General features: G+C 42.4%; 1 protein-coding gene and 1 long non-coding RNA gene across 2 annotated transcripts; both read left to right on the top strand.

Annotated features, from left to right (window-relative positions):
- Positions 1–166: 166 nt before the first annotated feature.
- LOC144798145 (maestro heat-like repeat-containing protein family member 1) lies at positions 167–22,217 on the top strand. Its single transcript, XM_078668898.1, has 10 exons — positions 167–305; positions 1,536–1,634; positions 3,164–3,285; positions 4,044–4,190; positions 14,899–14,991; positions 16,510–16,588; positions 17,011–17,124; positions 17,741–17,802; positions 19,606–19,725; positions 22,086–22,217. Exons 1-10 carry the CDS (start codon positions 167–169, stop codon positions 22,215–22,217), a joined length of 1,107 nt encoding a protein of 368 aa, XP_078525024.1.
- A 1,802-nt stretch (positions 22,218–24,019) lies between these two features.
- LOC144798471 (uncharacterized) lies at positions 24,020–26,751 on the top strand. Its single transcript, XR_013603544.1, has 3 exons — positions 24,020–24,142; positions 26,271–26,311; positions 26,628–26,751. It is a non-coding gene; the product is annotated as an uncharacterized LOC144798471 (long non-coding RNA).
- Positions 26,752–27,082: the final 331 nt, after the last annotated feature.

Genomic DNA, 27,082 nt, shown 5'->3' with positions numbered 1-27,082 from the left:
ATTTGTTCAAGCATCTCCTGTTTCACAATATTCCCTCTATACCTGATCCATGGTACTTAATACTTGTTTTGGATTTGTTTTTCTCCTCTTGTTTGTCACTAAGGTTTCAAATTACCAATATTTCCTATTTCTGCATTTTTAGGAGAATTCGCCTGAAGTTGAAAGGATGGCTTTAATGTGTCAAATTTCTCTTACCAAGTGGATACCAGAGTCAATATCTTCTAAGATTGTAAATCTGTTTACGGTGCCTTCTATTCCAGAGGAGATTGTTTTTTGGGCCATTCATCAAATGACAATTCAATACGGTAATTTGAAAAAATGCTATGTTGTTGTCAAACACTGTGCTCTGTGGCAGTCTACCGGATTCTACATTCATTTTAGGTCTGTCTGCAAATAGTTTTATCTGTCTATGGCTCATGTCATCACAACACTCAAATACACAGAGTGGGCTCTGAAGCATGTGGCAACATGTTCTTTCAGTTCCCTTACTCCATTGTTCTTTCAGTTCCCTTACTACATTGCTTGTTTAAAGTATTTCTACATTTTGTACAAAACCCATAGCAGTATGGTGAATTTATGCATTTTACAGTGGTGATTGAGAATGGATCAATCACTAGCATTGCATATACAATGCAAATTGAAAGTGGAAAGAAGCCACAGGGTATATTTAAGTTATTTTCGACATATATTTCAAACTGATTGTGGCATTCAGAATAGAGTCCCATGCCCATGCCTTTGCCATTTCAGCCCGCATAGTTAAAACAATTAATTTTTTAAGGAAGTGACAATTAATTGGAAGGAAATACAACAGCACCACTATGTGTTGCAACCCCATGTCATAATGGTAATTCAAATAAGCTCCAAAACGATTACTTTCTGTACAGTGCTAATTAAAGAAACAAGCATCTCCGTGCTTATGCCATCAGAAGGCTTCAAAATATGGAACTCCAGCAAGAGGCCTTAGAAGTGAATGGTTGCATTTTAAATACAGGTCCACTGACAGCCACTTTTGAAAGATGCAAATGTATTGCTGCTATTTTGGTTATTATGTTCAAATGATACATATTGTTTTAGATTTGTTGAAATTTAGTAATTTCACATTTTAGATTCACATTTTAGCACCACATACCAGTACCAGATGTCCCTTACAGGTTTTGTTTCATTATGTCTCTTGAGGAAAAACTGTTAAAAACTGAAACAGCTCTACACCAACCAGCTACTTAACTATTAAGCCTTTATTTGTACAAGGATTTAGAATTTCTGTAAATGCAGCAACTCTGCTATAATGCCGAACTCCTTCATCACCGTCATAAAAAGGTGCAAATGAATCCTGGGAAAAGACAATTTGAAACGTTCTTTTCCGCTTATTGCATTACGTTTTATGTTCTGCTGGGTGGAAAATATACAAAGCCATGCATCAAGATTTTTTTACAATATGTTTCATGACCAACACCACCTTTGCAGCACACTCATCATCTTAAGTTGGTATTAGTGTTTAGTTTAATTAATATTGTTTATCCTATTTTCTCTTACAGGACCGAAAATGGAACCATATCTAGATCTGATTCTCAGAACGCTCTTTCCTGTAATGAAGACTGCTTCTACAATCAACCAGAAATATTGGTTTAGTCTTGGTGTGCACCTGCGCTGGTGGAGCGGTCGGGTTCGGTTTGATGGTTGGGAGAGTGTTGGGAGAGGACACCTTTATTAAGTTCACTTTTGTAACATTTCCTGAGAGCACCCTTCATGCAAAGAGATGCAATTTCTTATGTCTGATTGGTGCAGAGAATAACAGTCTCTATTCATCCCATTGTTTTCAACAACTGATTACTTATCTGCACTAAACTTTCATTTGTGGCACAAATCAGAACTCAACTGCAACAATGGTCTGCATAATGTGTAACTCCACTACTTTCTAGTACATTTGCCAATTGAACTGGCATGCTGAGCTGCTGTGTCAAGTTTGCCATGTAATGACTGGAACACATCTCTAGTCTGTATAGTGCACCTCCGGGAAAAACCCTATTCTTTTCAGTAATAAAAAACGAAGGGCTTGATTTAGAGTTTGGTGGACAAGTTGTATCCTATTGTATGTGTAATAAGAGGGACGGGCTATCCCATCACGTTTGTGATGGGATACCCATCTGCCACAGCCTGAATCAGGCCTTATGTTGTGAACTTACCTCCCTAGGAAGTGAAGCATTAAAACCTGTAGAAATTGTACATCATTTCCCAGAGGTAATTGTTCACTTCAATGGCACAGACATCTTGTTGCAACCTAGAGCTCGCACAATTGCAAACTAGTCACCGTGTTAAGTAAAGATTTAGACTGGTGCAAATCATGGAGTAAACATATTTTTACCATTTTTGCCTCTTGAAAAATAAAGAATGCAGGAAGAAAGATTTGCTCCCAACTAAACATTTTCAATATTAGGACAGAAAAAGGGGCAATGTGATTTCACACGTTTTGCTATGCTTAATATAGGAAATTGAATGAATCACTGTTTATTTAGATGTGAGATTAAACCCAGTGTAGTGTCTTCCTGCCTGATTAGCAGAAGAGTGCAAAATCATTACACCACTTTTTTACTCTGGTGATATCTGAACCAGCACTTCTTTGTTAACCACATAAAATGATTTACAAATTACTGATAAGGAATGCTCTGATGCATCATCATTTAGATTTTTACATATTTTTTTTTATTTTGCCAAGAGGGCAAATATCTTCATACAGTAATAACTTGTGCAAAATCTGATTTCTCCACTCTTATTTCATAAACAACAAAACTGTACAAACTAAATTGCTTTGTTGCTAATTGAATGTAAAAATTACTCTGGTGACACATATTCTGCCTTTCCTTCATTTTAGTTCTATACAATGAGTTGCAGTAATGTGGAATTATTACGATATATAGTCTAGAATGCTTCAAAAGTACAATAGGATGCATGATCGAAATGGATACCATTACAGTATCTATGAGAGTCAGAGAATTCCTATGTGAATTGAGTCTAATACCTGCTAAAAATCATTTCCTATCAGCAGACGCATTGCACTGTTTTTGCTCAGTATGTCCAATGCACTACCAGACAAGGTGGTACATGTGTAGATTAATGCAACACTTAAGCCTTTGAACTTAACTGTAATTATTTTATTTTTGTGCAGTCATTGAGATGTTATCAGGCCAGTTTGCTTCCAGTGTAGACACTCCTCTAGTCACACTTTTCTTTGAAGCCTACTCAACCTGTAAGGTATTTCTTCTTGAAACCATCCCCAGTCTCCAGGAGGTGAGTTGGTAAAGTGGGAAAAGAACAGAGTGCAGTGGATGAAGGTTTAGAGCTGTTACGTTTTGTGAGATAACTGATGCATACACATTGACTGCCCCTTCCTGTGCCTTTGCATATATACTTTATTTGATGAAATACAAAAAAATATGAAATTCATTCTCTTGACCCAGACTTGTGATCTCTATTTATGTAGCTGAATAAAATGTGTAAAAACCTTTATTGTACCCGACCAATTATCAAATTCCTATCAGGTCAGATATATGAAAAAAAATCAAAGCTAAACCATGCTATAATACTTAAGTATTAGGGAACAGTAAGTGTAATAAGTATTTTTGGAAAAGAAAGTGACAGAATTAGATTCTAGGGCAATTTAATAAAATCGCAGCTGCAGTAGTGTATTTTCTATGTCTACCACAACCTGTCCATGAATAGGAGGCAGGGGAAATATATTTTTTAAAAAGAGCTTGGGAGAGGGAGAAAATAGAGAGAGTGGGTGGGGAACCCTCATCCAAATAAGACAAGAGCGAAACAAATTCATGGATAACATTTCTATTTTAGAGAATCAGTTTTGTCTATTGGAATATTCTGCCAGTGAAACAAACCACTGCCTTTGCATGACAGAATCACTTCCTAGTGAACAGATGTCAAGTGCAGCTGCCTCTCCAGGGAACCCTCTACTTCCACATGTGGCTCATCTTTTCCTAGTAGTTAATGTCTAGTGTGTGGAACTGAAAACCTGGTGTAATTTATCTTAACAGGTCTGGGGGCAAGTCATCACAACCCTGGGACATTTGGCCTCCGTTCTGCCAGAGGAGCAACTAGATAAGGAGCTTCCTTGGTTGGTCAATGAAGTTGAAAGGCTCCAGCCCCAGCTGCCTGCTGATATGGTATTTCGTTTGCTCACGGTGAGTGTGACCTTTATTTGCTGTCCATGCTTGCCTCTTCAACCAATCCCAAATGATCCACTCATAATGAACACTGTATCCCATAATGAGAGATTAGCTGCAATGAAACACTACATTATTGAGAAATGAGGGGTGAATACAGAACTACAGGATTCCATTGGTGAGTTAGTTACACCACAGTGGAGTTGTGAGATGGTTCAGGCCTCCATCATGTGTACATTGGGCCAACATATTGGCATTCCGCTCCCAACAGTACCAATGTTGTGGGTATCAGAAATGTTGGGATGTAGGAAAAATGTATGATTCCAAGTTTGCCCCTTAGGTACCCCTGAGAAAGAGAACCACCACACCAATTTGGACAGTAATTCCCCACTATTTGACACATTCACGCCTGGTAATTATTTCAGTTTTGAGCTGGTGTATTGTTTTGGGAGATGAAGGGATTACAGGGAATATAGTTTTCCAACATTAATTCCAAATACTGAACCAGCTCAATTGTGATTAGTACACAATCCATGAAGGCAGCCAGAGAAGCAAAATGCACATTTGTATTTGTTACATATGAAATCGGGATTAATAAAGGAGAAATGTGTACCGAAGCAATTGTGCTAGAATTTAAATAAACATCAACAGTGCTGAAATTTGCTTCACCTGTTGTTGTGATACTGGGTAAGTAAAATTGGTTATAGAAGTGAAATTGAGCATACTGATGCTCCATCTTGATGCGTTAATCATAGCAAAACAGCAGATCTTCAGTCACTAGAGCCCTGACATAGGTCCCAAGCAGTAATTGGGCTTACTAAAGCCCTGGTGACCTCTTATAACAAACAGTGTGCCATTGCATTTTCTCTAGTCTGAGAGGCTGCTTACAACCTGTGAAATACAAGTAAATTTACAAATGACCTTCACTTAGGAGCCCCATGACTTTGCATTGCACTCCTGGTGACCGAACATACAGGTAAAACAGTGAAGTCTTAAGAGGAGCACTGGAAATGTATCATGTTGGCAATCAATAATGTGTTGGAATTATAGAATACTACTTTTAGTTGCTATAAAAACAAATATTAGCAAAGGAAAGAGTCCGTAGTTAGAGACGTGCGAACTATATTAGCTGAAAAAGCAAGAGTGACGTAGACCTTGGTGGACACACTATTAGAATCATTACGTCTCCAATCTGCCAATTTTCATTTCCACAGAACTATTGTTTTTGAGGCTTGAGAATTGTAGATTAATGTTGAGGATCTAAGTGGAACAGTTTCTGCTAGGTCTGAGCTCTTACAGTTAAAAGGACAGGATGTTCAAATTTCCTTACAAGTCCTTCTTTTGACAGTCTCCACTTGTAATAAAAATTTGAATACCAGCTACAAACATAAAAACCTGACAGAATTTTGTTGAATGGCATATTGACCATATACATGGCGGCCTTTGACACCGTCCCCCATCGCGGTCTACTCTCCAGACTCAATGAGATCGGCCTGCGGGGGAGGTGTTCAGCTGGTTTTAGTCCTTTCTAGCGGACCGCCGTCAAACGATCTGGGCAACCCATTCTCCGCCGCGGTGCCGCCATTGGAGGTAGGAGTTCCTCAAGGCTCAATTTTGAGCCCTACTCTTTTTAACATCTATATGGCCCCTTTGGCGGCACTGGCGGAGTCTCACGGTGCCCAGATTGTCTCGTATGCTGACGACACCCAGCTCCTCTTCTCATGCGAGAAGGGCTCAGACTTCAATGGTGAGAGTATTAGAGGTTGCCTTGGGGCTGTGTTTGAATGGTTCCAGCGGAACAGCCTTAAGTGCAACTCGAACAAATCAGAGGTTTTGGCTGTCCTTCTGAACCCAGGTGGCAGTCTTGGTGGCCTGCGGCTATGTTTCCTCCCTCCGCTGCTTCGGACACGGCCAAGAATTTGGGAGTGAAGTTCGCCACAGCCTTACTTTGAAGCCCCAGATTCTAGGCCTAGTTGGTAAATGCTTCGGCCTCCTCAAAATGTTAAGAACATTTCTTCCTCTGCTTTCTCAGGCCCAGAGGAAAGTCACTGTGCAGGCATTTATTGGCTCTCGTCTGGACTATGCCAACGTGCTCTATCTCGGACTCCCTGAGTATCTTCTATCACGTTTGCAAATAGTCCAAAATTCGGCCGCGCGAGCCATTTTTGGCTTTCATCGGAGAGCCAGTGCAAGAGCCCTTTTGAGAACTCTTCACTGGCTTCCAATTCGAAAACGTATTGTTTTCAAGGCGCTCACCTTGGCCTTTAAGGCTCTCCATGACACTGGCGCCAAATATATCAGACGGCTGGCTTTCTACCAGCCATCGAGATCGCTCAGGTCAGCTTCGCAGGTCTTGGCTTCTGTTCCTGGTATAAGGCGCACCCGCATTGGAGGCCGCTCTTTTAGACGCTTGGCGCCTCAGTTGTGGAATGCTTTACCGGTCTCTCTGAGAAAGATTGTCAACCTGTTAGCCTTTAGAAAAGATCTCAAGTCCTGGCTTTTTGTTCAGTAGTGTGTGGCATCTTTAGCAGTGCTTAATTTGTAAAATATGAAGTGCAGGTGCTGAAATTTTTGTCAGAAGCCACACCTACATTTCTCTGACTCCACCCACTTCCTCAACTGGCTCCACCCACATCCTCAACTGGCACTGCGAAAAGTCCGATGAATTTCAGCAACGGTCAGAATGATGACACTTTGAAAAGGCTACTGACATAGAAAAGGGACGTTAAAATAACTATAACGCTCAAGAACTGTTACAAACATTTCGTGGTCTTTGGTATTTAGTCTATTACCATCCAGGCGGCTGGGGGACAGGAATCATAACGTTTAAATCAGTTTTAAATCACACATCCCTCCCACTCACTCAAAAATGTCAACTTTGGGGGATTCTAGAAAACAGCGCAAACTCTGGCTGTGGGACGAGGGACACAATTGAGGAAGGGAAGTGACAGGCTCTGCCCTGAACACACAGGAGGCACACAGAGGCCCATGGCAGAGAGAGGGCACATATGAGCTTTGTGTGAGTGAGGACATGTAAGGAGAGCCGAATTCATCAGACACCCTGTCTCGTCAGCGCCAAGACCTTCGCAGAAAAATGGGTCAGATTGTGGAATCCATTCAGAAAGGAAATTATAGAGTTTGCATTTTACAATCTAGCTTAAACACCCAGTTGAACCTGATCCGGTCAGGACAAGCGTCACTTTGTGAATGCTGACAGATAGTGAGCACAACTGGTCGACAGAGCGCATCACAACTATAAATATTGCACACTATGCACAGTTTAAGAATATACAGATAAATTACTCAAGGGCTACAGAAGAAAAAAAAAAGATAACACCGACACCCGTAGCGGCCACACAAGTTCTGAACTCAACGCATTCATTAAACGACTAGCTTCCAGTGGGTAGAAGCATAACTGCTTCTTTTCTTTTACATTACACTGGGTGCATGGTTCCTTTCATTAAAGGGTTAAAACTAGAAACGTGCTACTGTTAAAGAGAGTACGGTTTATTAAATCAGTGAGGCGCACATTACAAAGATACAACCGGATAAGCTAGCTCTGCGTGCAGATACAGCAGTTCCGGGCTCGCTATGAGGCACTGTAGCGCGTAGAGCTGTTTAGACAACGTACGAATCGGTCAATGGTTTATCCGGGAGTTATTCGCAGTTTCTCCAAGTCCCATTTGCTCCAGGTAAAGGAAAACATTATTTGTGATTCAGACCAGTGGTCTCTTCCTATCTGAGCATTGAAACCTACGTCTTTATACCGGAGTTAAATATTCTGTAACGTTCCTCATCATGGTAAATGAAATTGTGACACATGTAAACCTGATTTAAATGTCTTGTAAGTGCTAAATGCTAATCAAACGGACTACGTGGAAGAAATGACACAGCAAATCAATTGAACTGATTTTTCACTGACACAGTCATCTACGTAGAAAAATGTTTAATCAATTAATTTCTTTGCAGCATGCATCTAGTTTAGCCGAAATGGTTATTCACAAAAGTTATGGAACACTTCTACTACACAAATTATTCCTAATTCAAGAGCTATTACTCTGCCCATCAGAGTAACGTAATGGTGCTTCTGCTGTCTGCCTACCCTCAACCCTCAATGTAGGCGGGCTGATGATAGCTCGTAGGGTGCGAGAGTGCCGGGCGAGCAATCGGAAAACAATCTGCGCGCGGCCTGCCGCACAGCCCCTAAAACTTCCTGCTTACTGGCATGCCAGTGGCATTTAACAACTTACTTAACCCAGGGGGGCGCCGGGGGCTGGCCTCAACCGAAGCACACACGGACTCGGGAGACTCACCAAGGCCAGACCAACACTCCGCGCCGGCTATACTGTTAAGCAGTAAACTGTTTAGGGGGGGTCGATGAGACTAAGTTTAAAGGCAGGGGCAGGGCCTTTATCTTTTAACACCGGCAGTCCTTCTATCGTCGTGATAATGTGTTTGGTACTACGGCATCGGCGGCCGCTACTATGCCAGGCCAACCAGGGAACAGTGCATGCATCTTCTTTTTGTGAGGATACTTCAAGGGTTAGGGCCTTCTAACAACTTAACCCCGACCGGCGGCGGCCTACATGAATGCGTGCATTGGCGTGGGCCCGCCTGGCCCGGGCTATGTGTGTGCACGGCCGGCCGGCGGCCGCTACTAGGCCAAGCCAGCCGAGCCCAAGCAGCAGCAGCATGAATCATCTTAGCTAACCCATCCTATTGTGATGTAATGATGGATTGACTACATGTGTACCGTGGGCCGGGTCAGGGCCAGGAACAGTGGAGTGCGTTGCCGTCATCAAATCTTGTGAATGGAACCCCGGTGCAGCCTGACACGCCACCACTGGGCATGTCGTAGTATGATGTCTCTGCTGCTACTTAAGGTAGTACTTACGGTTACACTCGTCATGGTTGGCCGGGGCTGTGGGGCACTGTTTTATGAACTGATAGGCCACATGGTGGGGCTGCCCGCCCTCGACGTGGTCGGGTTCCTCTAACTCGTGGGGAAAAATCAGCGTGCAGCGCGCACACAGTCAAATTCACCGTACCCCATCAATGTCTGACTCCCGCCCAGTACTGCTCCCGAGTACCGCCCACCCCACCACACCAGCAACAGTCCACTCAACTAAGGGCCGCGCCTGCCTGCCTGACGCCGCCATGATGACGCCATCACATGAAATGATCGTTATGATTAATGATGATGCAGTAATCACTTTGCTGTTGCTCCGGCTAAAGCACACTGGACTCAGGCGAGGAGACCCAGAACAACACTCTACGCCAGTGGGCCCACTCCGAGTCAGTATTGGTAATGTCTTATAACAACATTTGTGACAACGTGCAGCCAGTTGTTCAGACGCATGTAGACCCGGCCCTGAAAAGTAAGTGCCGGTGCTAAGCGCCGGAAAGCACCGGCACAAATTAAGCACTGATCTTTAGCCTGCTCTTGGTCTGCACTGGGTTTGAAGCGCCGGGACACTCCCCGGAGTAGCTGAGCGCTATATAAAACACGTTATAACATAACATAACATAACATAACATACATAATTTGAGGTTGTTCCCCCAATGAGTCTTATAAGCCTTCATTGCAGGTGATCATTCTCCTTATTAGCATCTGTGTAGCTAAATGTGTTCCTAAAACTGCTTTTAGTGGTCACCCATCTTCTGTGTTGCAGCTCCTGCCTCCAAGTTGCCTTTGATTCTCAAAAGCAAACATTATCCTTTTAGGCTCCTCTGTACTCCCATGGTTCACAGTGTGCAGGGGTGCAAGAGGGACATTGAGCAATCCTGGTCCACAACTGTTAATAGTGAAACAGATGTAGCGGTGCATACATGGATCCAGGTTTTAGAGGAGCACCCCAATTTTGTCTGTATTTTACTATCTAACAGGAAAAAAAGGGAAAATGTATTTCCAATAGTGTTCATTCACCCATGCTACATCTAAGTGTGCCCTTTGGCTTGAGGGTGTATTTTGCTGACTTTGGATGAGACTACATTAGTGGAGTGTGGATCACTTGGAGAAGCAGGCAGATAACTAGAGGACCTGTAGGATGAACAGGGAGAAACAGGAGGGTGAAAGGGAGGTCAAACAGAGGAGGAGGACAAGGGAACAAGACTCTCCAAAAAGTTCAGTACAACTGAATGGAGGAGGAGGAGGAGGAGGACCAAGATCACTAGCAGGATTAGGAACACACGGAACTGGATTTCCAAGATAATGAAGAGAAAGCAATAGCAGGAGGACCATGGGAAAAACCTGGAGGATCCTCAGTCGACCAGGATGACTGAGACCCCAAGGACATAAGGCCCAGCATGCCCAAGACAAGGAGGAGGATCAGTAAAACCAGGAGAATAAGTAGAATGAAGTAGACCAGAAGGACCAGAACCAGGAGGCCAAAGAGGAGAAGAAGTACAAGTAGCCACTTTATTAAGCGCCATAGAAGCCAGAAACTAACTGACTCCAAACCCTTTCGGTGGTATAACAATGAATGTATGCAAGCAAGAATTGCCCTTGGCAATGCTATCAGGGTTGGGGAAATGGGTACTGTCCGTACTGCAAGATATGAATACAAAAAAGCTATCCATAAAGCCAAGTGCCTATGGGATGAGCTTAGATGGCAGGACCTAAAAGAAGCTAGTTTGCAGAATAATACCAAATTATTCTGGAATATCATTAAGTGAGGCAGAGGGGGTCAACCTGATCAGCCCCTAAGTCATGTCTCTCATGAAGGATGGGTTAATTACTTTAGGCCCCAATATGCGCGTAACCCTTTAGATGATCAAATGGAAGAAGTTAGTTATGTTTTTTATACTGATGAGGCTTTTGATGACAAAGAAGTTTTAGCAGCTCTTAGTGCAGTTGCTGGAGGTAGAGCGCCAGGGCCCGATGGTGTCCCTGCGGATGTGTTCCTCTATGACAAAATACGATGGGGTAGATACATCTTGTTGATGGCAAATGCAACAGCCCAGGGTGCCCGATCCCGGTTTCCTGGAAAGGGGCCGTGATAATTCCAGTATATCAAAAAGGAGATAAAACTCAGCTGGGGAATTACAGACCTATCAGCTTGATAGATACAATTCAGAATGTAGTTGGGAGGTTGATCCTGAACAATATCTTAGACTGGATTGAAGAGAATAGTATATTGTCCCCTTTCCAAGAGGGTTTGCGTGAATACACTAGCACCATTGATCAAGTCATTCATTTTATTCTTTTATAGTGGAAGACTGTGACATTGGGCAACGGCAGCCTTTATGCTGCCTTTGTTGATCTATGTTCAGCTTTTGACCTTGTCCCCCATACCCGGTTATGGGTGACGTTGAGGAAATTAGGCCTTTCGGACGACATCCTAACCTTCGTAATGAGGTTACACGAGGGCAATCATGCTAGAATACGCTGGGGAGGGCAGGGTAGGGCCACCACCCAGTTTCCGGTTGAATGAGGGGTACGGCAAGGCTGAGCCCTGGCACCAATGTTATTCTCTTTGTATATTAATGGAATAGTGGCCCGTTTGTTGCCAGTGAATACAGATGCCCCTTCTCTAGCAGGTGTAAAAATTCAGATTTTAATGTTTACAGATGACACATTAATTATTTCCAAGACTCCTAATGGCCTCCAGCGAGCTCTATCAATTTTTGAAGATTTTTGTGCTGCTCGAGGCCTGGAAGTTAATGTGTCAAAAATGAAATTAATGGCTTTTAATCTGCATCGAAGTTTTAAGGGGAGGGTTTTTATGAATAAACAACCACTTGAACTGGTCAGGGCTTTTACCTATTTGGGTATACAGTTAGAGAAGAACCTTAAGTGGGACTGCCATATAGATTTAGCAGCCCTGAAACATCGACAAGTTACGGGAGCTTTAAGTCTGGAGCATAAAAGGTCTCTAAGAAAACCAATTAGACCAGTCCTCCAAGTTTATGAATCTAAAGCTGTTAGCTCCGCACTTTATGGTGCCGAATTATGGGGGTTTGAGAAAGCAGCACCTTTAAATCTTTCTGAAAATAAGTTCCTCTGTAGCATTACCAATCTCTCAAAAAGCAGCCCTCTTAAGCCACTTAGATATGATTTGGGTAGAAAAGCTATTATTGATGTCGCCAAGTTGCGTCCGATTTTATATTGGCGCAGGTTGTGAACGACACCTGAACACTCATCATATGCCTCAGGTTTTCTGGATGTAATAAAATCTGATGCCTTCCATAACATCGGTTGGTTAAGAGGTGTTAGGAATAGTCTGATTGGCCTGGGAATGAGAATGCGATGCGAGAACCCATTAGAGGCTTCTTTTCCCTCTGACAACATCCTAAAAGAGAAGTATTGGGAGTGGGCTGCTTTTAATGCTTGGAGTAACTCTGACTCATCTTCTATGGTGGGAATCTTCTTAGAAACAAAACTCACACCCAGATTAGAATCCTATTGGGATAATATCACCAGGCCGAGAGATAGGAAGCTTTACTTCCAACTCAAGGCAGGCTCCTTACCTTTAAAGTCCCTTATGTCCAGGTGTACTCCCACAAGTGATAACATCTGCCCTGCCTGTGGGAGTCATAGCGAAACAGTTGCCCACCTGCTTTTTGCCTGTCCCGCCTATGCACTCCCTAGGCAAGTTTGGCTGGCTCCAGTGTGCAAACTACTACTTTGCACATTTAGGAGCGCCGAAGCGGAACGGCTTATGCGCACCAGCACTTTACCATTTATCACAATAGAGGTAGCCAAATACCTAGGATGGGCGTGGGCTATAAGGCTGAAACCTAAATCTGGGTAATTCTTTGGTGAGCATTAATTTGAACTTCCCTAGCCTGGCCACTGAATGTGATTGATTATTTTAACTGGGTGTAACTTTTATCTCGTCCATTTGCTCTGAGATCTAAGTTTTATCAAACATTTTTTACTATCCAGCCAAGGCATTTTTAACTGTTTCTAAATGTTGTTTGTTTTGTGCTTTTATGAGTATACTTCAAATAAAGCTACTTTGGAATGGAATGAAATGGAGAAGAAGGATGTGCAAGTGGAAAGGGAGGGTCATCAGGAGGACCAGTACCACCAGAACAAGAAGGAAGAAGATGGGCAGGACAACATGGTGAACCTACACCACTGTGAAGACCCTACACAGAATGAGGAGGAGGAAGATGGCCATGGGGATGAGTAGAAGGGGAGGTGAGGGTCCAGGACAGCCAAGAAGTTTAGAAACTCCAGGACCACCAGAAGGATTTGGAAAACTTGAACCAACAGGGGACCAATACCATGTCCGAGAACTAGGAAAACCAAGAGGATCAAGACCAGGAAGAATAGGAAAAGGATTTCTAAGAGGACTAGGAAAATAAGGAGGAAAACCAGGAGGAGGGAGACCAGTAAGAGGAAGAAGACCATGAAGAGAAAGCGGAGGCTAGGAGGTCCAGAACAGCAGCCACCACCATGACCACCATGAAAAACCTGAAGGCCAACACCAGGATTGCTAGGAGTAACAGCACCAGAGGATCCAGAGGACCAGGAAGAGGATGACCAAGATTAGCTGGACCATGAACATAAGGACAATGAAGATCATGAGGACCAGCAGGACTGGGACCAGAAGAATGAAAAGATTGAAGAACACCAGGGCAAGAGCACCAGAAGAACAACTAGGAGGGACACAGCAATAAGCACCATGGTAAAGATAATCCTTTTAACAGGAGTAGGATCTCAGGAGGATAAGGGCTACTTATGGCCAATGACCAATACCTAGAAGACCAGGACCAAGAATATGTTGATGAAGACCAGGAGGATGATTTTGAGGAAAATATGAGTTGACCGAAGGGAAAGAAGAATAAGAGGATGATCAGGAGGAAGAGACCTAGAAAAAGGAGAACATGAAAATCAATACGAAGATTAGGAGAACTATGAAAAGGAAGACCTGGTAAACCAGGAGCATGAAGAGGAAAACCTATAGGTGGAAGACCAGGAAGAGGAGAATGACCAAGAGGAGTAGAGGGACTAGGGCAACCAGGAAGTCCAGGAGCACTAGGATTACCAGGTCTACCAAGAGGACACAACCATCAAGGGAATCACAACGGGGCACGCATCAGGTGAACTAGGGACAGGAAAAGCAAAGGGAGAATGATGATTTGAAAAGGAAAGAGAGATCAACAAAACTGATGAGTACCATTAAGACCAAGACCAGCAGGAAGACCAGGAGCAGGAAGACCAAGGCCAGGAAGGAAGGGACTAAGATGGCCAAGAGGATCTAGACAGTGCCATAAGAAGAAGGCGTATCAGACAACCAAGTGAACTAGAACCACCAAGAGAACTGGGACAACCAAGTCAAGGGCCATCATCAACAGTGGCTAAGAATACAGGGCCTACGATGACAAGTGAGTCTAGGCTACATGTGTTAGGGCATGCCCCTGTTAAATGCTGAACATGTTCTCTTCTGGTTCCTTGATGGACTAAAATCCAACATCTGACTCCAACAGATAACCTCTACAGAAATCACTACGTGGATCTGAGAGATCTTAAGGCACTGTGAGTCAAGAAAACAGAGCAACCAGGAAAGAAAAAATTAGACATAAGCATGGTCATCTGTCAAAATCTACTTGTGGTCATATGTATTTAGAATTAGTACACAAGAGAGCTCATTCGCACACCAACCCACTCTTGCATTCAGACAGAATTTACACTTTGAAGTTTGTAATTCACCACTGACCATCATCATTTGCACAAACTGCCCTTTGGCCTCATCTCAATTTTCTTATCTCCTTGCAGACCCTTGAGTTATGCATCAAGGCAGCTGTTACTAAGAGTTGCAGAGCGCTGAATGGAACTGTGCCAACCGTGCTTGCCGTCCTACATCACCTGGTAAGTATATACATGAGGACAAACAAAGTATTTCAGTGGGAGGCGACAGACATTTCCTGTGTAACATATTGTAACAAATAAAGTTTCTCCTTAATCCAATTTATAGTAGGAGTGTTTTTAAAGGGCAACATTTGGGAACTCTCTTGCATACAATATTAAATTATAATCCATAAAAATCCTATATGAACCAATTTGCTTCTAGGATGCTAAGAAAGAAGACAATGGATATAAATCTGCCAGTGTTGAGAGCTCCTCTGCAAGAACCACCCATAAGTCTGCCTCCCAGCAGCTCTGGCTCTGATAATAGGTAACAGAGGAACCGAGTGACAGGGAAAGGGAAGGGACCCAGGGGTAACACCAAGGATGGAGACCTGAAAGAAAAAAGCTGTACCCAATAACAATGGTTTACAACAGATACATAATACTAACAAAGCTTACCTCGGAGGTTCAATTGTCCAGTTAGACTTTACTATATAACATATACTGGACTCTTCATGACATTCCCAACAACAGTACACCCAATCTTAAACTATATATTTAATAATAATAAGGCTATATCATATACATTTGGTTAATGCCATCAATCAAGGAAATTCAGTATTTATCCCACTAAGGTTCCTAAAGTCAATATGTGCAGAAACGACCCCACAATTTAGTTCAAATAATCCAAATACACAACATTTCTGGAATATCCTTACATTCCAAACTTGAAGCATTCAAGACCCCAGTCCACATATAAGAAGGCCCTCTGAAAACAGGTGCACAACTTGACGGCCATAAGCATGAAATTCCAAATAGCAATGCTGGCACGTGGAATCTGGAATGAATGGGAAACAAAAGACAAGCATCTCTGATGAGGACCAAAGTGCGAGAACTGAATGCCGGTAAAGAAAAAAAATGAAGTGGTACAGCAGAAACAGCAAGTGGCGGCGAGAACAGAAAAAGGCCCTAATGAAGCCACTGACAGAAACACTCGCTCCCCACTCTGCTGACTAGAGACCTGGTATGCAAAATGGGCAAAAAGTGAAGCAAAAAAGGCCTGCTCTGAAAAGCATGCCACCTACTATGCTGGCCAGACACCGTAGGACAGAAAAGGGGAACAGCTTTACCGTCCCCAGAGATAAACCAAGATGAAGTGTAACAACAGCCTTCGTCTTGATTACGTTGAATAGCCGCCACTAGTGCCAGGTTTGTTAAAAGCATTAAGTACCACTACCTTCTGCAATCTCGCCAGACTTCTGAGTCTACAAACTATCCTAAAACCATAGGAAACTAAGGCATCCATCTTAGAGTGGTATCTGAGAATTTGAACTTCCACCAATATCGGGCACCCTGAATATGCTGTATTCCACACAATTAATTTTACTGTAGCGTGGTATGGATCATGGCCCCACAAGTCCTGACAAACTCCTATGCTATCATTCCCCCACTGGAAGTTATTTGCTGTCTGGATGTATGGGATTGGCTTTCAGATAGCCTAGCTTCCATTATTATTTATTATGGCTTTGTTATTGGCAGATCTGCACACCCTCAAGTGGGGTTTCCGATGAAACAGAAGAGCCACTCAAGTTGTCCACGGCTATTATCCTATCACTGGGTGAGTTGGTCATAAATGTATGTATGTATTTGTGATACTGCAAGTATATATTGGCCTTTACTAGGGATCAGGTCCTCTGTAACATTAATTTCTGTACACTGCCCTGCACGTAACTTGATTGTCTTAAAAGCTACTATTGCTTCAGTATTTATCTCCCCACCCAGTACATTGGTTGGCTTGCTACTGGAATATGGTGCCCAGTTTACTATATACAGCTATAGTAGTCACATGAGTCACATGAGTACCATGTGCTCGTAAGATCATAATTAAATGTTGCAGACCATTAATAACATACCTCCTGGACATGCGTTGAAGAATGGCCTTGATGGGCTGCTTCCCGGCGTTGAGTTCCTTCTTGCATAATTTTATGTTGTGTTATTTTTCAATTATGTCTATTTTTTCTTTTCACTTTACTCTTGCAGCCCATTCTCACTCTAGTGAGGTCCATAAATATTTCGAAAGTAGCTTGATGCAGATAGGTGCAGAGTCCCGTGCCACAACATTACAGCTGCTCTGCAAGCTCCTTTCGGAAACTGGTAAGACTGTCAGTGGGTGGGTGGCAGTGTGTGATTTAGGCAGGGAAAATAGTTAAAGGGATAAAATGCTTGTCCCAACTTACTCCCTTACTTGTCCAACATGGTGCAGCTATAAGCAAAATACTTCAATTTTATATTCTTCAGCTACATTAACTGCCAACTTTTCCTGGTAGAGGACTGCAATTTACGAATAAAGTCTTGCTTACATCAACTTCAATTATGTGAATCATGGTGAAGAAACAAAGGAGTGCCACTGTTTTCTTTTCGGTTAATTGTTCCCATTGTGAGCCATTAATGGGACAGGGACACTGTGAAAACCGATCCTGACATAGACACTGGACAGGAACAAAAAGGGAAATAAAATATGGAGCAGGTCGACACAGACACGCTCAGTGGTACATGATGACACAGACATGCACGGCGAAACAGTAAGGCATTGATAGCCCCATGGGGCTCACAGTCACAGACTCACAAACCAAAACTGAAAGACAGGACCCTCAGGGTGGTGATCACAGTTGATAGTGGAAACTTCACTACTTATGTATTATTCTTGATCTTAATAGACAAAGTCAATATCTATGTGTTATAACATTTGGTGTATGGCTTTATTTGATAGATTCAGAAGGTGCCTTTTATCTGGATGCTGTCCGTCACGTGCTTGAGGATGACAATCGCAAGGTACCATCAAGCTATTATACGTGTGTTAAAGCACTTTCATAATTAGCAACTCAATCTAATTAAGTTATGCCGTTTTTGCATAGTGCAGTGTCCTACTTACATGGACTCAGAGCTGTGGTTTGCACACCACAATCTGTTGACTTTCTCCAAGGCAAGTCTTCAGTGGAGGTGTTGGGTCATGCAACCTCCAGCCATTTCTGTCAGTTCAGTGTGTTTTGTGTTCCTTTGTCTCCCTGTCCAAGTGGACATATCCCAGTTTTCCTGCCCTAGTCTGTGTCAATGCATTATTTTCAGACCCAATCCCAGAGGTTGCTGATCCCTAATTGTTTAATAAATGTGTGTTAAAAGAAAGTTTGTGTATGCTGTTAACATATTTGGTCTGTATTTCACATTGAGTTGATCTGTAATACCCCTTACTGAGGAGGAGAATGTTGATGATCAAATAAGGGGTTTTGAAGTTCAGAATATTAATATCTCCTCAAATCTTTCACAACCGTGGTGTAAGGTATTTCACATGTCTCTACCAAGAATAATATTTGGGTATGTCTCAGCGAAATCTCACCAAACGTGGATCGATAATACAGGATAATATTCAATGTGCACGTTTGAAAAGTCTGATTGTGATATAAAAGATGAATTTTATGTAGAAATTGGAATATATGTGACTTTCTTGAAGCCATGTATGTCCACAATGTGCCTGACTTCAGTGCCATGGAGAAAGCAAGTAACTCAGCATCAGAATCACCATGTTCAGCATGTTAGCAAGCACAGGACATAGGCACAAAGGAAAATCAACAAAGCTGTTTTCTTTTGATAACGAACAAAAGGCTGTATTGCCATAACTTTGTCTCTATTGGATTCTCTTTGAGAGGTGTATTGGGTTTGTCATTTTTAACCTCAGGGCACGATATAAACCAAGTTATCCTTAGATATTTTTCAGATTAAACCAGGAACATGAGAGACAGGACTCTGCTAGGAATGTTAGAATCACAGAAATCAAGCATGGATGTATTCTTTGGCAGTTGAAGCCATTGTGGCCAGATTGTGCAAATATACAGCGTACAGAACCATGTTAGGGATGTGAATTTTAACTCAATACTGGATACAGGAGACTGTGACTATTTACGGTCTTGAGCCAAAACTAATTCTTGAAAGTGATATGGATCAAACAAACAACAAGGTGTGGGACAATGAACTCTAAGTACTGCAACCCATTTGTTATCTGCTGTCCGTGTTGGGATGTCTGCTCAATCTTACAGGTGGAGTTAGACAGCGGCCATCATTCTTCCCACAGACGACTCTAGTTTTTTTTAAATTCCCTCAGCAGTGGAATCCACAGCCTATTGAATTCTCATTTGCATTTTTGTAATCAATATCAGGTCCTGAGAGCTTTTTTGTTGGTTTTAACCTACCTAGGCATATTTTGCAATGTTTTTTTAAAATCTTTTATCAAATCTCAGGCACCTATAGAAGGTGTAGCCCACCTGGAATATTTGAATATTCCCTCTTTCACACTTCAGTCAGACACTCTATAAGAACAGTTTAATTAAATTGACTCTAGTTTCATTCTCAGAGTGTCATAATAGCCCTTTTTGCAACATACTTTAAAAGGTTGTATCCAGGTACTGGCTTTCCACACATAAAAATGTATATCTGTCTACTCTGTGGACAACAGGAAGGAGAGAATGCATGGTTTTCTCACACTCCCTTGCTACTTTCTCACTGGATTGTGTGATTTTCTCCTATTCATACACCAAAAGGGTTTCTCACTAACCATGCTTACCTTTTTTTTCTCAATTACAGGTTATTCTTGCCACTTTAAGTTTAATGTCCAGTTTAACAGCCAAAGGTTTTTATGACGTGAACGGAAGAGCTGTGATGGATTATGTGCTTAAAAAAACCAGCCTCCTTATCAAAGAGCAGGTAAGTGGCAGATGTACGTATTTGGGTAGGTGAATGTGTTAGGGAACAGCAACAGTAGTCAGCGCACAAGAAATAAGTGGACCTTTTAGCCCCCTTGTGCCCCAAATGTAGTTACTTTGCCGTATAATATACATCAGCAGTGTCACATATTTGCCCCTAGTGGTGGAATATAAACCTCATGTCCCTCTCGCTAGTTTCCATAGTCTCACCTTGACATTCTATGTTCTTCATTTGAGTTTGATGTTCCCTACTCCACTCCAGTGCGTCTTTCTCCCTCCGTCACTTTTATGGGTGTCCCTTATCCATTTGTCTGCTTACATTTGCACCTGAAATTCAGCAGCTGCCCATCAGTGCCAACACTGTACATGCCTTTTCTTCATGTCTTATTATTCCAGGGTGCCCATTATGTGAACCAAACCACTCAAGTAAATTTACTTATAGCTTTCACTTCAAGAGTCATTCTTCCAGTATACCAAATCTATGTTTTTTCCATTATTGTGAAAAGTTTACCTAGTGTACCCTTACTATTGTGGGGTCTGAGTTAGTGATGTCAAATGCAAGTGGAGTCGTTGTCCCGAAGTTCAACTATTTGAGCTGGTTTGATTCGTACTGTGGCACTTCTGGCAATTTTATAACTTTTATCCTGCTCTGATGTTGTGCAAAATCGTCCACTGTTGTGAACAACGAGTTTCAGAAAGTGGTCTGATAATATCCTTTAGTCATTCTCTTTCTCCTTCATTGCCCTCCTCTTCCACAGGCCTCATGTATGATTTTGTATTGGGCACTTCTTCTGGTTCTTCTCTTTTCTTGGACCATCTCAAGTCCTTTGGGCACTTACACTTTGATCCTATCTCTAGTAGCTGGAGGAAACACCTGTCATCTGACTAGGGGCCAGGAATGGGTGTTGGATCAGTGCTCTTCACTGGTGCTTGTGGGGCTGCAGGTGATATGTGGCAGCATGGGCAATGGCAGGTGGCATGGTGTCTGAAAACTGCAGTATTCTTGGCTTTGTCAGTGTCTCTGGGAGAGTAGGCCACAGTGGTTTATGGTCTCACCAATTCCTCCATAACAGCAGAGGTGCCATGACCTTCTTGATCACTGTGAACCAGGTAGGACTACCTCAAGCTTGGCCAATGCATCCATGTTACAGAGTAGTTGTACCAAGATGCACAACTCAAGTCCATGCTCAGTAATATGTGTGGGGATTGGGCACCACTGATGACGTCTGGTATCCATCTCCTTGGGGCCTGACCATAATCCAGAGTGTCTGCAGTCCATGCTTAGTCTTACTCTTGGGTTCCCATTAAGCTCAACTAACAGATGAGCCAGACATTGTCCATAGTTTTCTTTTACCACAGGCCAGAGGCATCATGCCAGGAACAATTCAGATGGCTGTCCTTATGTTGCATCGCATTGTAACAATGGTGCTTGAATACCTAGATCCCATTTTAGTAACCAGATGCACATGTTGACTGGCATGAGTGCAAAGAAATAAGATGCTCAGACACTGTGAGAACTGGACTCGCTCCATACACGTCTCAACAGCAGTGCTCCCATGCAGTATATAGGCCTACCACACAATCCAGCCTATGTGAGACAACTGGCCCTTAGACTTTGCCGGGGCTAACTGGGAAATTTCTTGGGTGATTGGGCAAGGCACATGGGCATTTAGCGAATGCACTGATAAGCTGTGTTTTTCACTGATAATACATTAACTAGTGGGCTCCTTTCTGTTACATACCCCGCTTTATCGTTGAAATGCCTAACAGGGCAAACTACCAAATCCTACACAAAGTAGCACAAACATACTTCAAATCAGTATTTCATATCAACACTGCCTCCCAAAAATGCAGTTCCCGGTTTTGTCTTACTGAGTGTAAGAAGTACCATAATGTAGCACATACTTCCCCATCAAGCAGCAAGGGGAGGGCTCATGGGGCATCACAATCTTTGTAGTGAGCAAGAGAGACTACCTTGTGGTGCCAGAGGTGCAATGTGTCAGATGTAGTGCCCAGTGCATCAGAACCTTCAATATTATAAGTGAGTCCACCGGTATTTTGACTGTATATGAATGCTATACACTTCTCTGCCAAATGACCATATACTTTTATTCTCTGTAGAGCGGAGCATTAGTGCATAACCTCATTTATACATTTTTATTTACATGTTTGCGGCTGGTGGTTTTAATTTCACATTTGAATTTAAGCCAAGAGGTTCTCTCTGTGCTTACAACCTTGATTTGAAAATTGTGATGTTTTCACTCTCAAATCTCTTGAACCTCCATGAGGAGAGAAAACACAGTGAAAATGATGTGAAAATATATGTTACTTTACTTCTCTTGCTTTTCCACATTTTCACAGGGCACTAGTCACATGGATCGTGAATCTGATGTTGAAGAAGAGACCATCCACAGCCAAATCTCTCTGCTCCTCAATAAAATTGCATTACGCCATAAAAATACTGACGAGGTAAGTGAGAAGGATGTGAAATAAGGTGGGTCAATAAACTAGAAGTGTACAAAATATCAATTGTAGAATGTCCAAAGACTCCCCAATTCCCAGGTTATCTTCATTATCCTCTAACTCACATGATAGCATGTTTTAGTAAAGCTCTCTCTGCTGCAGGTTTGTATGTGGGAAATATGCACATAGTGATCTGAACCATGAATGCATGTTTAAAATGCATTCCTTTTCCACCCAAGTCGTTACCATGATTTGCCTTCGGGAAAGCACTGGACTTTGGAATAGTATATACTATTCCAACTCCAGTCTGTGCAACTGTAGGGAAAGAGTTGGACTTAAAGTACAACATTAGTCCAACAACGCTTTCCTTCAGGGAAGTGGTTGCATTGGCTTGCTTGATAAAGGAATGCATTGAAAAGACACATAAGGGCACGTACAACAATTACGAGTCTTGCAGGGCAATGTGTTGGGATCTTAAATACCTTAAAAACATCTTGTCTTCCTGCCAGAAGCTGCCAGAAAGACAGTGGTCCAGTCTTTAATCATGTTGAAACTGTATTACTGCATTGTTCTGTATCTCGGAGTGTCACAGACATGATGAAGAAGACGACAGTGGGTGCAGAATATGGCAGCTTGGCTGCTATTTCATCTGCCTAGACACTCACCATCAGCCCCAGCTCTACCAATGCTGCCCTGGCTTCCGTTAAGGCATTGGGTATATTTCAAAGCCATGAGCTATTGTCACAAGATTCTCAATCATAAATGCCCTAAATATCTTCACCTCTGATCACACCTTATCTTCCTAAAATAAATCTGAGATCAGCTGATGCCTCTCTTGCATCTATCCCCAGAATCAAAAGTGCTCACATTGGAGGCCATTCCTTCAACTACTTGGCAGGCAAGATGTGGAACTCCCTACCACTTTGGCTTAGGCAAGAAAAATCTGAAATACAATAACTCAAGAATTTAAAAACATGTTTTTTCACGCTAACTTAGATTAGGGGAATTCATATTCTTACTCTGTATAATAGGACTGATACCCCAGTGTTTGGACACGCAGCTGACGCAGCTACGTGCTTTATAAATCTCATTATTATTATTATTATTAGTGGTTTGGACCAAGTTGTTAAGGCACAGCGCGATTTGAGACGCGATGTAAAGTCTGTTTCCTCTGCTGAAGGGATAGAGGTCTGCTGTCCATGCAGTCCTCATTCCCAGCATTTCCGGCATTCATAGAAGATTGTCGAATCCTACCTCATTTTTTTGAATGAGGCAGGAGGTTTTCCAAATTATTCTAAATAGCCACTTTGAAACGAGATTGAATGGCACATCAGTCACATTGCAAAACATAGCTACTCAATCTGCATCTCCTATTTGCTACTTGCCCGATGATACATCAAGCACCAATATTTCATATCAACAGGGTCGTTCATTCCCAGCCATAGCTTTGCACACTCTGGCACATTTATAAAGATAGTTCTGTTTTGTGATTGTTATGAGGATAACAGCAGATAATGAGAAATTTACAAAGCAGCTCACTCACAGGGTTTTTGGAGAATAAATGTTGCACTCATTCTCTGCAAATAATTGCTCGGATATAGAATCACGGATTGTAGCATTGAACAGGGTTGGTGCTACACCAGTGTAATACCAGCAATCTGTCTTGGACCTCATCATCAAGGAATGGTATCAGGAAGGGGATAATTCAAATGTAGCCCCATCTCCAGAAGACCCACCAGAAACCCTCCCACCGGCTATGATTGTTTATCTGTGGGAATGCAGCCTTATTAAATGCTAATGATAATAATAACACATTCGCTGCTCTTTCTTGCAGGAATTTTGGAAAGAGATTTTGAGCTACATGCTGGATGATGACTATACTTCATCTGTGCCAGCACTGTGCCAGATGCTACTTGTTGTAGATAAGAAAGCAAGCATCAACTTTCATGAATGTGGTGAGTCTTAAGCATCCTACTCATTGACACAGTGGGATCTACCATTGAAGGTGGTTAATGCTTCCTCCTCCACTCCCCACATCCCCTCTTACTTTGTCATGATCAGGCATGAGTTGAAGAACCAGTCCATTAGCTCAGGATGTTATGCTTGAGTTACTACAGAATGTGGGTGTCAATATTTCATATAACATTTATTGCTCTCCTTTTAGAGATATATGTGTCTGTGCTGATGTTGCTGCTCGCTGTGAGCCTTATTCACAAGGCATCAACTAATTGCTGTGCCTCAAGCCATTTGGCTGTGCCACGCTGCGTTAATTCCGAAGCACCGGGATGCTTCATATCTACAATGATATAATGGATCCCTTTGCTCTCCCAGTGCTGGTGCATAATTAGCTGCCATGCACCTATGAAGGCACCCTTGTACCATGGTGCAAGGGTGGCTGCGTCACAGGGATGATTGTTTTTGTGCAGTAAGGCATATATTTGTTTTTATGCAGTTAGGCATACCTTTGTGCACAAAAACAAACACAATAGGTAATTTCCTCTTCCTAAATGTGCTGCAGTATGCAGTACGCTTAGAAAGAGGTAAACAACGAGGAGAAATAAAAATATTTGTACTTGGTGCACCTCCCTATACCTCCCCCTGGGGAGGTGAAGCATTCTGACACATTTCCAGGTGTACTATTTCTTGTAAATCTGGAAATGCAGCAGAAGCCTTGGATGTTGCGCAGGAAATCTCACAGCAAAACCCATGGCACAACTGTTCCACAGAAAGTGTTGCGTGTAAAGGGGCCATATTTACAAGGGCATTAAAATCCACGCAGGGTGGCTTTACCTGTCCTTGTAAATATGGAGCAGCAGGTTGCACTGCTGGTGTGTCTCAAAAAGTGATGCACAGGTGGCACAAGGGGCTTGTAAATAATTCCTACATACTTTTTGTAGTTTGCCAGACATAAAGTGACTTTGCTGTTTGTTTCAGCTATTAGTCTGGTTAATGCTCCTACCCCCTAAATGCAATGTACTAACTGTCCCAGGTTTCCACACACCATGAGGCTACTCAGGGCTCTAATGCTCCTCTTCAATCCTTGGAGTATTCTTGCTCTCCATGATGTTACTTCTGTCTAGTATGTTGATCATGCCCTGCTGGGTATGGTACCTATTTATGTGTTGTTACTTTTGCCGACCGCAACAGGGATGTATTTTATTTCTCCATGGAGTTACTTTTAGTTATGATATTTGTCTCTGCAATGTTTCTGGTTCAACATTTTGGACTTCAGCTCCATACTAAAATGCTAGTTATTGGCCCTCACTTGTAAGCAGGGATGCATGCTCAATGATGGTAAGTGAAAATAAATATTTTGACTGACTCCAAGGTTACGAAGGAGATTCGCATCTGGTGGTGAATATCTGTAATTGCTATGATTCCAGGGTTCCAATTAGCTCTCCCCGCTCAACTTTCCAGTGGATGTGTTGATAAAGTGCAAGTGACCTGGGCAGATGGTATCATAGTCTATTTATTTGTCACTCATGTTAGGAGTCCTGATTAGAATCAAACAGGCAAAATATGTGCTCGTTCTTGCTTGCCCCAGGTCGTTAACCTTATTAGAAAATAGATATGCAAGAACATGCTCTGGAGTCCTCTTTTTTTCTGGGGTATCCGCTGTCAGAAAATGGCTCCCATTTTTCCATGGTCCTTCAGGATGTAAAGCACGTCCACGGCTCATGACGCATCCTCTCTTATCCCACTGGAGTCTTCTATCCCTTATTGAAAGCTGTAGCAGGAACCTATGCATGGCAGCTTAGGTAGCTCCTCCTCCAGCTTTCATTCCTTGACAACAACCACTAAGGGAGGGAGGAAGAGAATTGCAGCATAGGCTGTCAAGGTACTGTACACTCCTGGGCACTCCTTAGTGGTAAGGGTGCCTGTGCCAGTATTTGCAGGAATTTCAAAGCATCCTCATGACCGCTAGAGGCTAATTGAAATGCCACCCATCACCCATCATCTTCTTTACAGGTACTACTGGGTGTCTTAAGTGTGTGTGTCAGCCATGTGTCTTCCTTTGGCAAGTATTGCTCAGTAATTTATGGATTGAGTATGACATATCTTCGTTCTTTTGTACCTAAACAGCTAAAGAAATTCCAATACACAGACTCTTCATAAGATTGCTGGTGAGTGAGTATCACATTCCACCCCTATCATATTCCACCAGATCCCTCTTCCCAATTTGTTTGCTGCCATTCCTCTGCAACCTGCTAATAGAGATCTTAAATTCAACTCAGCTTTTTTCCTTTTGAATTTGATGGTTTTATTTCCAGTAAATTGGTTATCAGTACGACATGCTACTTACATTGTACAGAAACAGCCAAAATGTGGTTGGTACTAAGTACTGCGTAGAGAACAATGTAGCATTTCCAGAAGTTTCAGGCTAGAGAATAGGAACTCATGACAGAATCACTTTCTGAATTCTTTGTTGTGGGTTTTCAGGTAATTTCTTCATATCCTCGCTGGGATGTCGAAAGGGGAACTTCAGTCTTGGCTCTTCTCGCGCGGCTGATTCCTGCAAATTACCCATTTCTAGCAAAACTCCTCAGAAAGAAGATCCCCCCGCTGATAACATATGTAGAAGGTGAGACCCCAAAGCATGAACCAGTGAGCACACAATTTAAACAAGTATTAATGGCATTTCAAACAACCATTGACCAATGACAAAGCCATTAAGTCTGGTGTTGGCTGCTAGCTTTTAGACCTTGTCCACTCATGTTTCTTTCACGGTTTTTATAAACTTGTATTGTGGTGGGAGGTGATGCCAGGTTCATACCAAGATAAAAAATACTGTTTTGGTCTCAAAAGGTCACATTCTTATTAAATGAAAATAATTTGTGTGTGGATGTGCTCCTTGTGAAAAAGCAGAACGCCATTGTTCACAGTGAAGTTAGCCA

The sequence above is a fragment of the Lissotriton helveticus genome, chromosome 12 (assembly GCF_964261635.1).
Source record: "Lissotriton helveticus chromosome 12, aLisHel1.1, whole genome shotgun sequence".
In the NCBI taxonomy this organism is placed as follows: domain Eukaryota; kingdom Metazoa; phylum Chordata; class Amphibia; order Caudata; family Salamandridae; genus Lissotriton; species Lissotriton helveticus.
The sequence above is the reverse complement of the archived record's forward strand: the minus strand, read 5'-3'. Positions and strand labels throughout refer to the sequence as shown.

Excerpts from the sequence above, each read along its gene's own strand:
- LOC144798145 (XM_078668898.1), top strand. The coding sequence starts at position 167 with ATGGCTTTAATGTGTCAAATTTCTCTTACCAAGTGGATACCAGAGTCA. Across the intron at positions 17,125-17,740 it reads CAAGCTCCTTTCGGAAACTG|ATTCAGAAGGTGCCTTTTAT; the intron begins GTAAGACTGTCA and ends TTTATTTGATAG. Across the intron at positions 19,726-22,085 it reads GCCTCCTTATCAAAGAGCAG|GGCACTAGTCACATGGATCG; the intron begins GTAAGTGGCAGA and ends ACATTTTCACAG.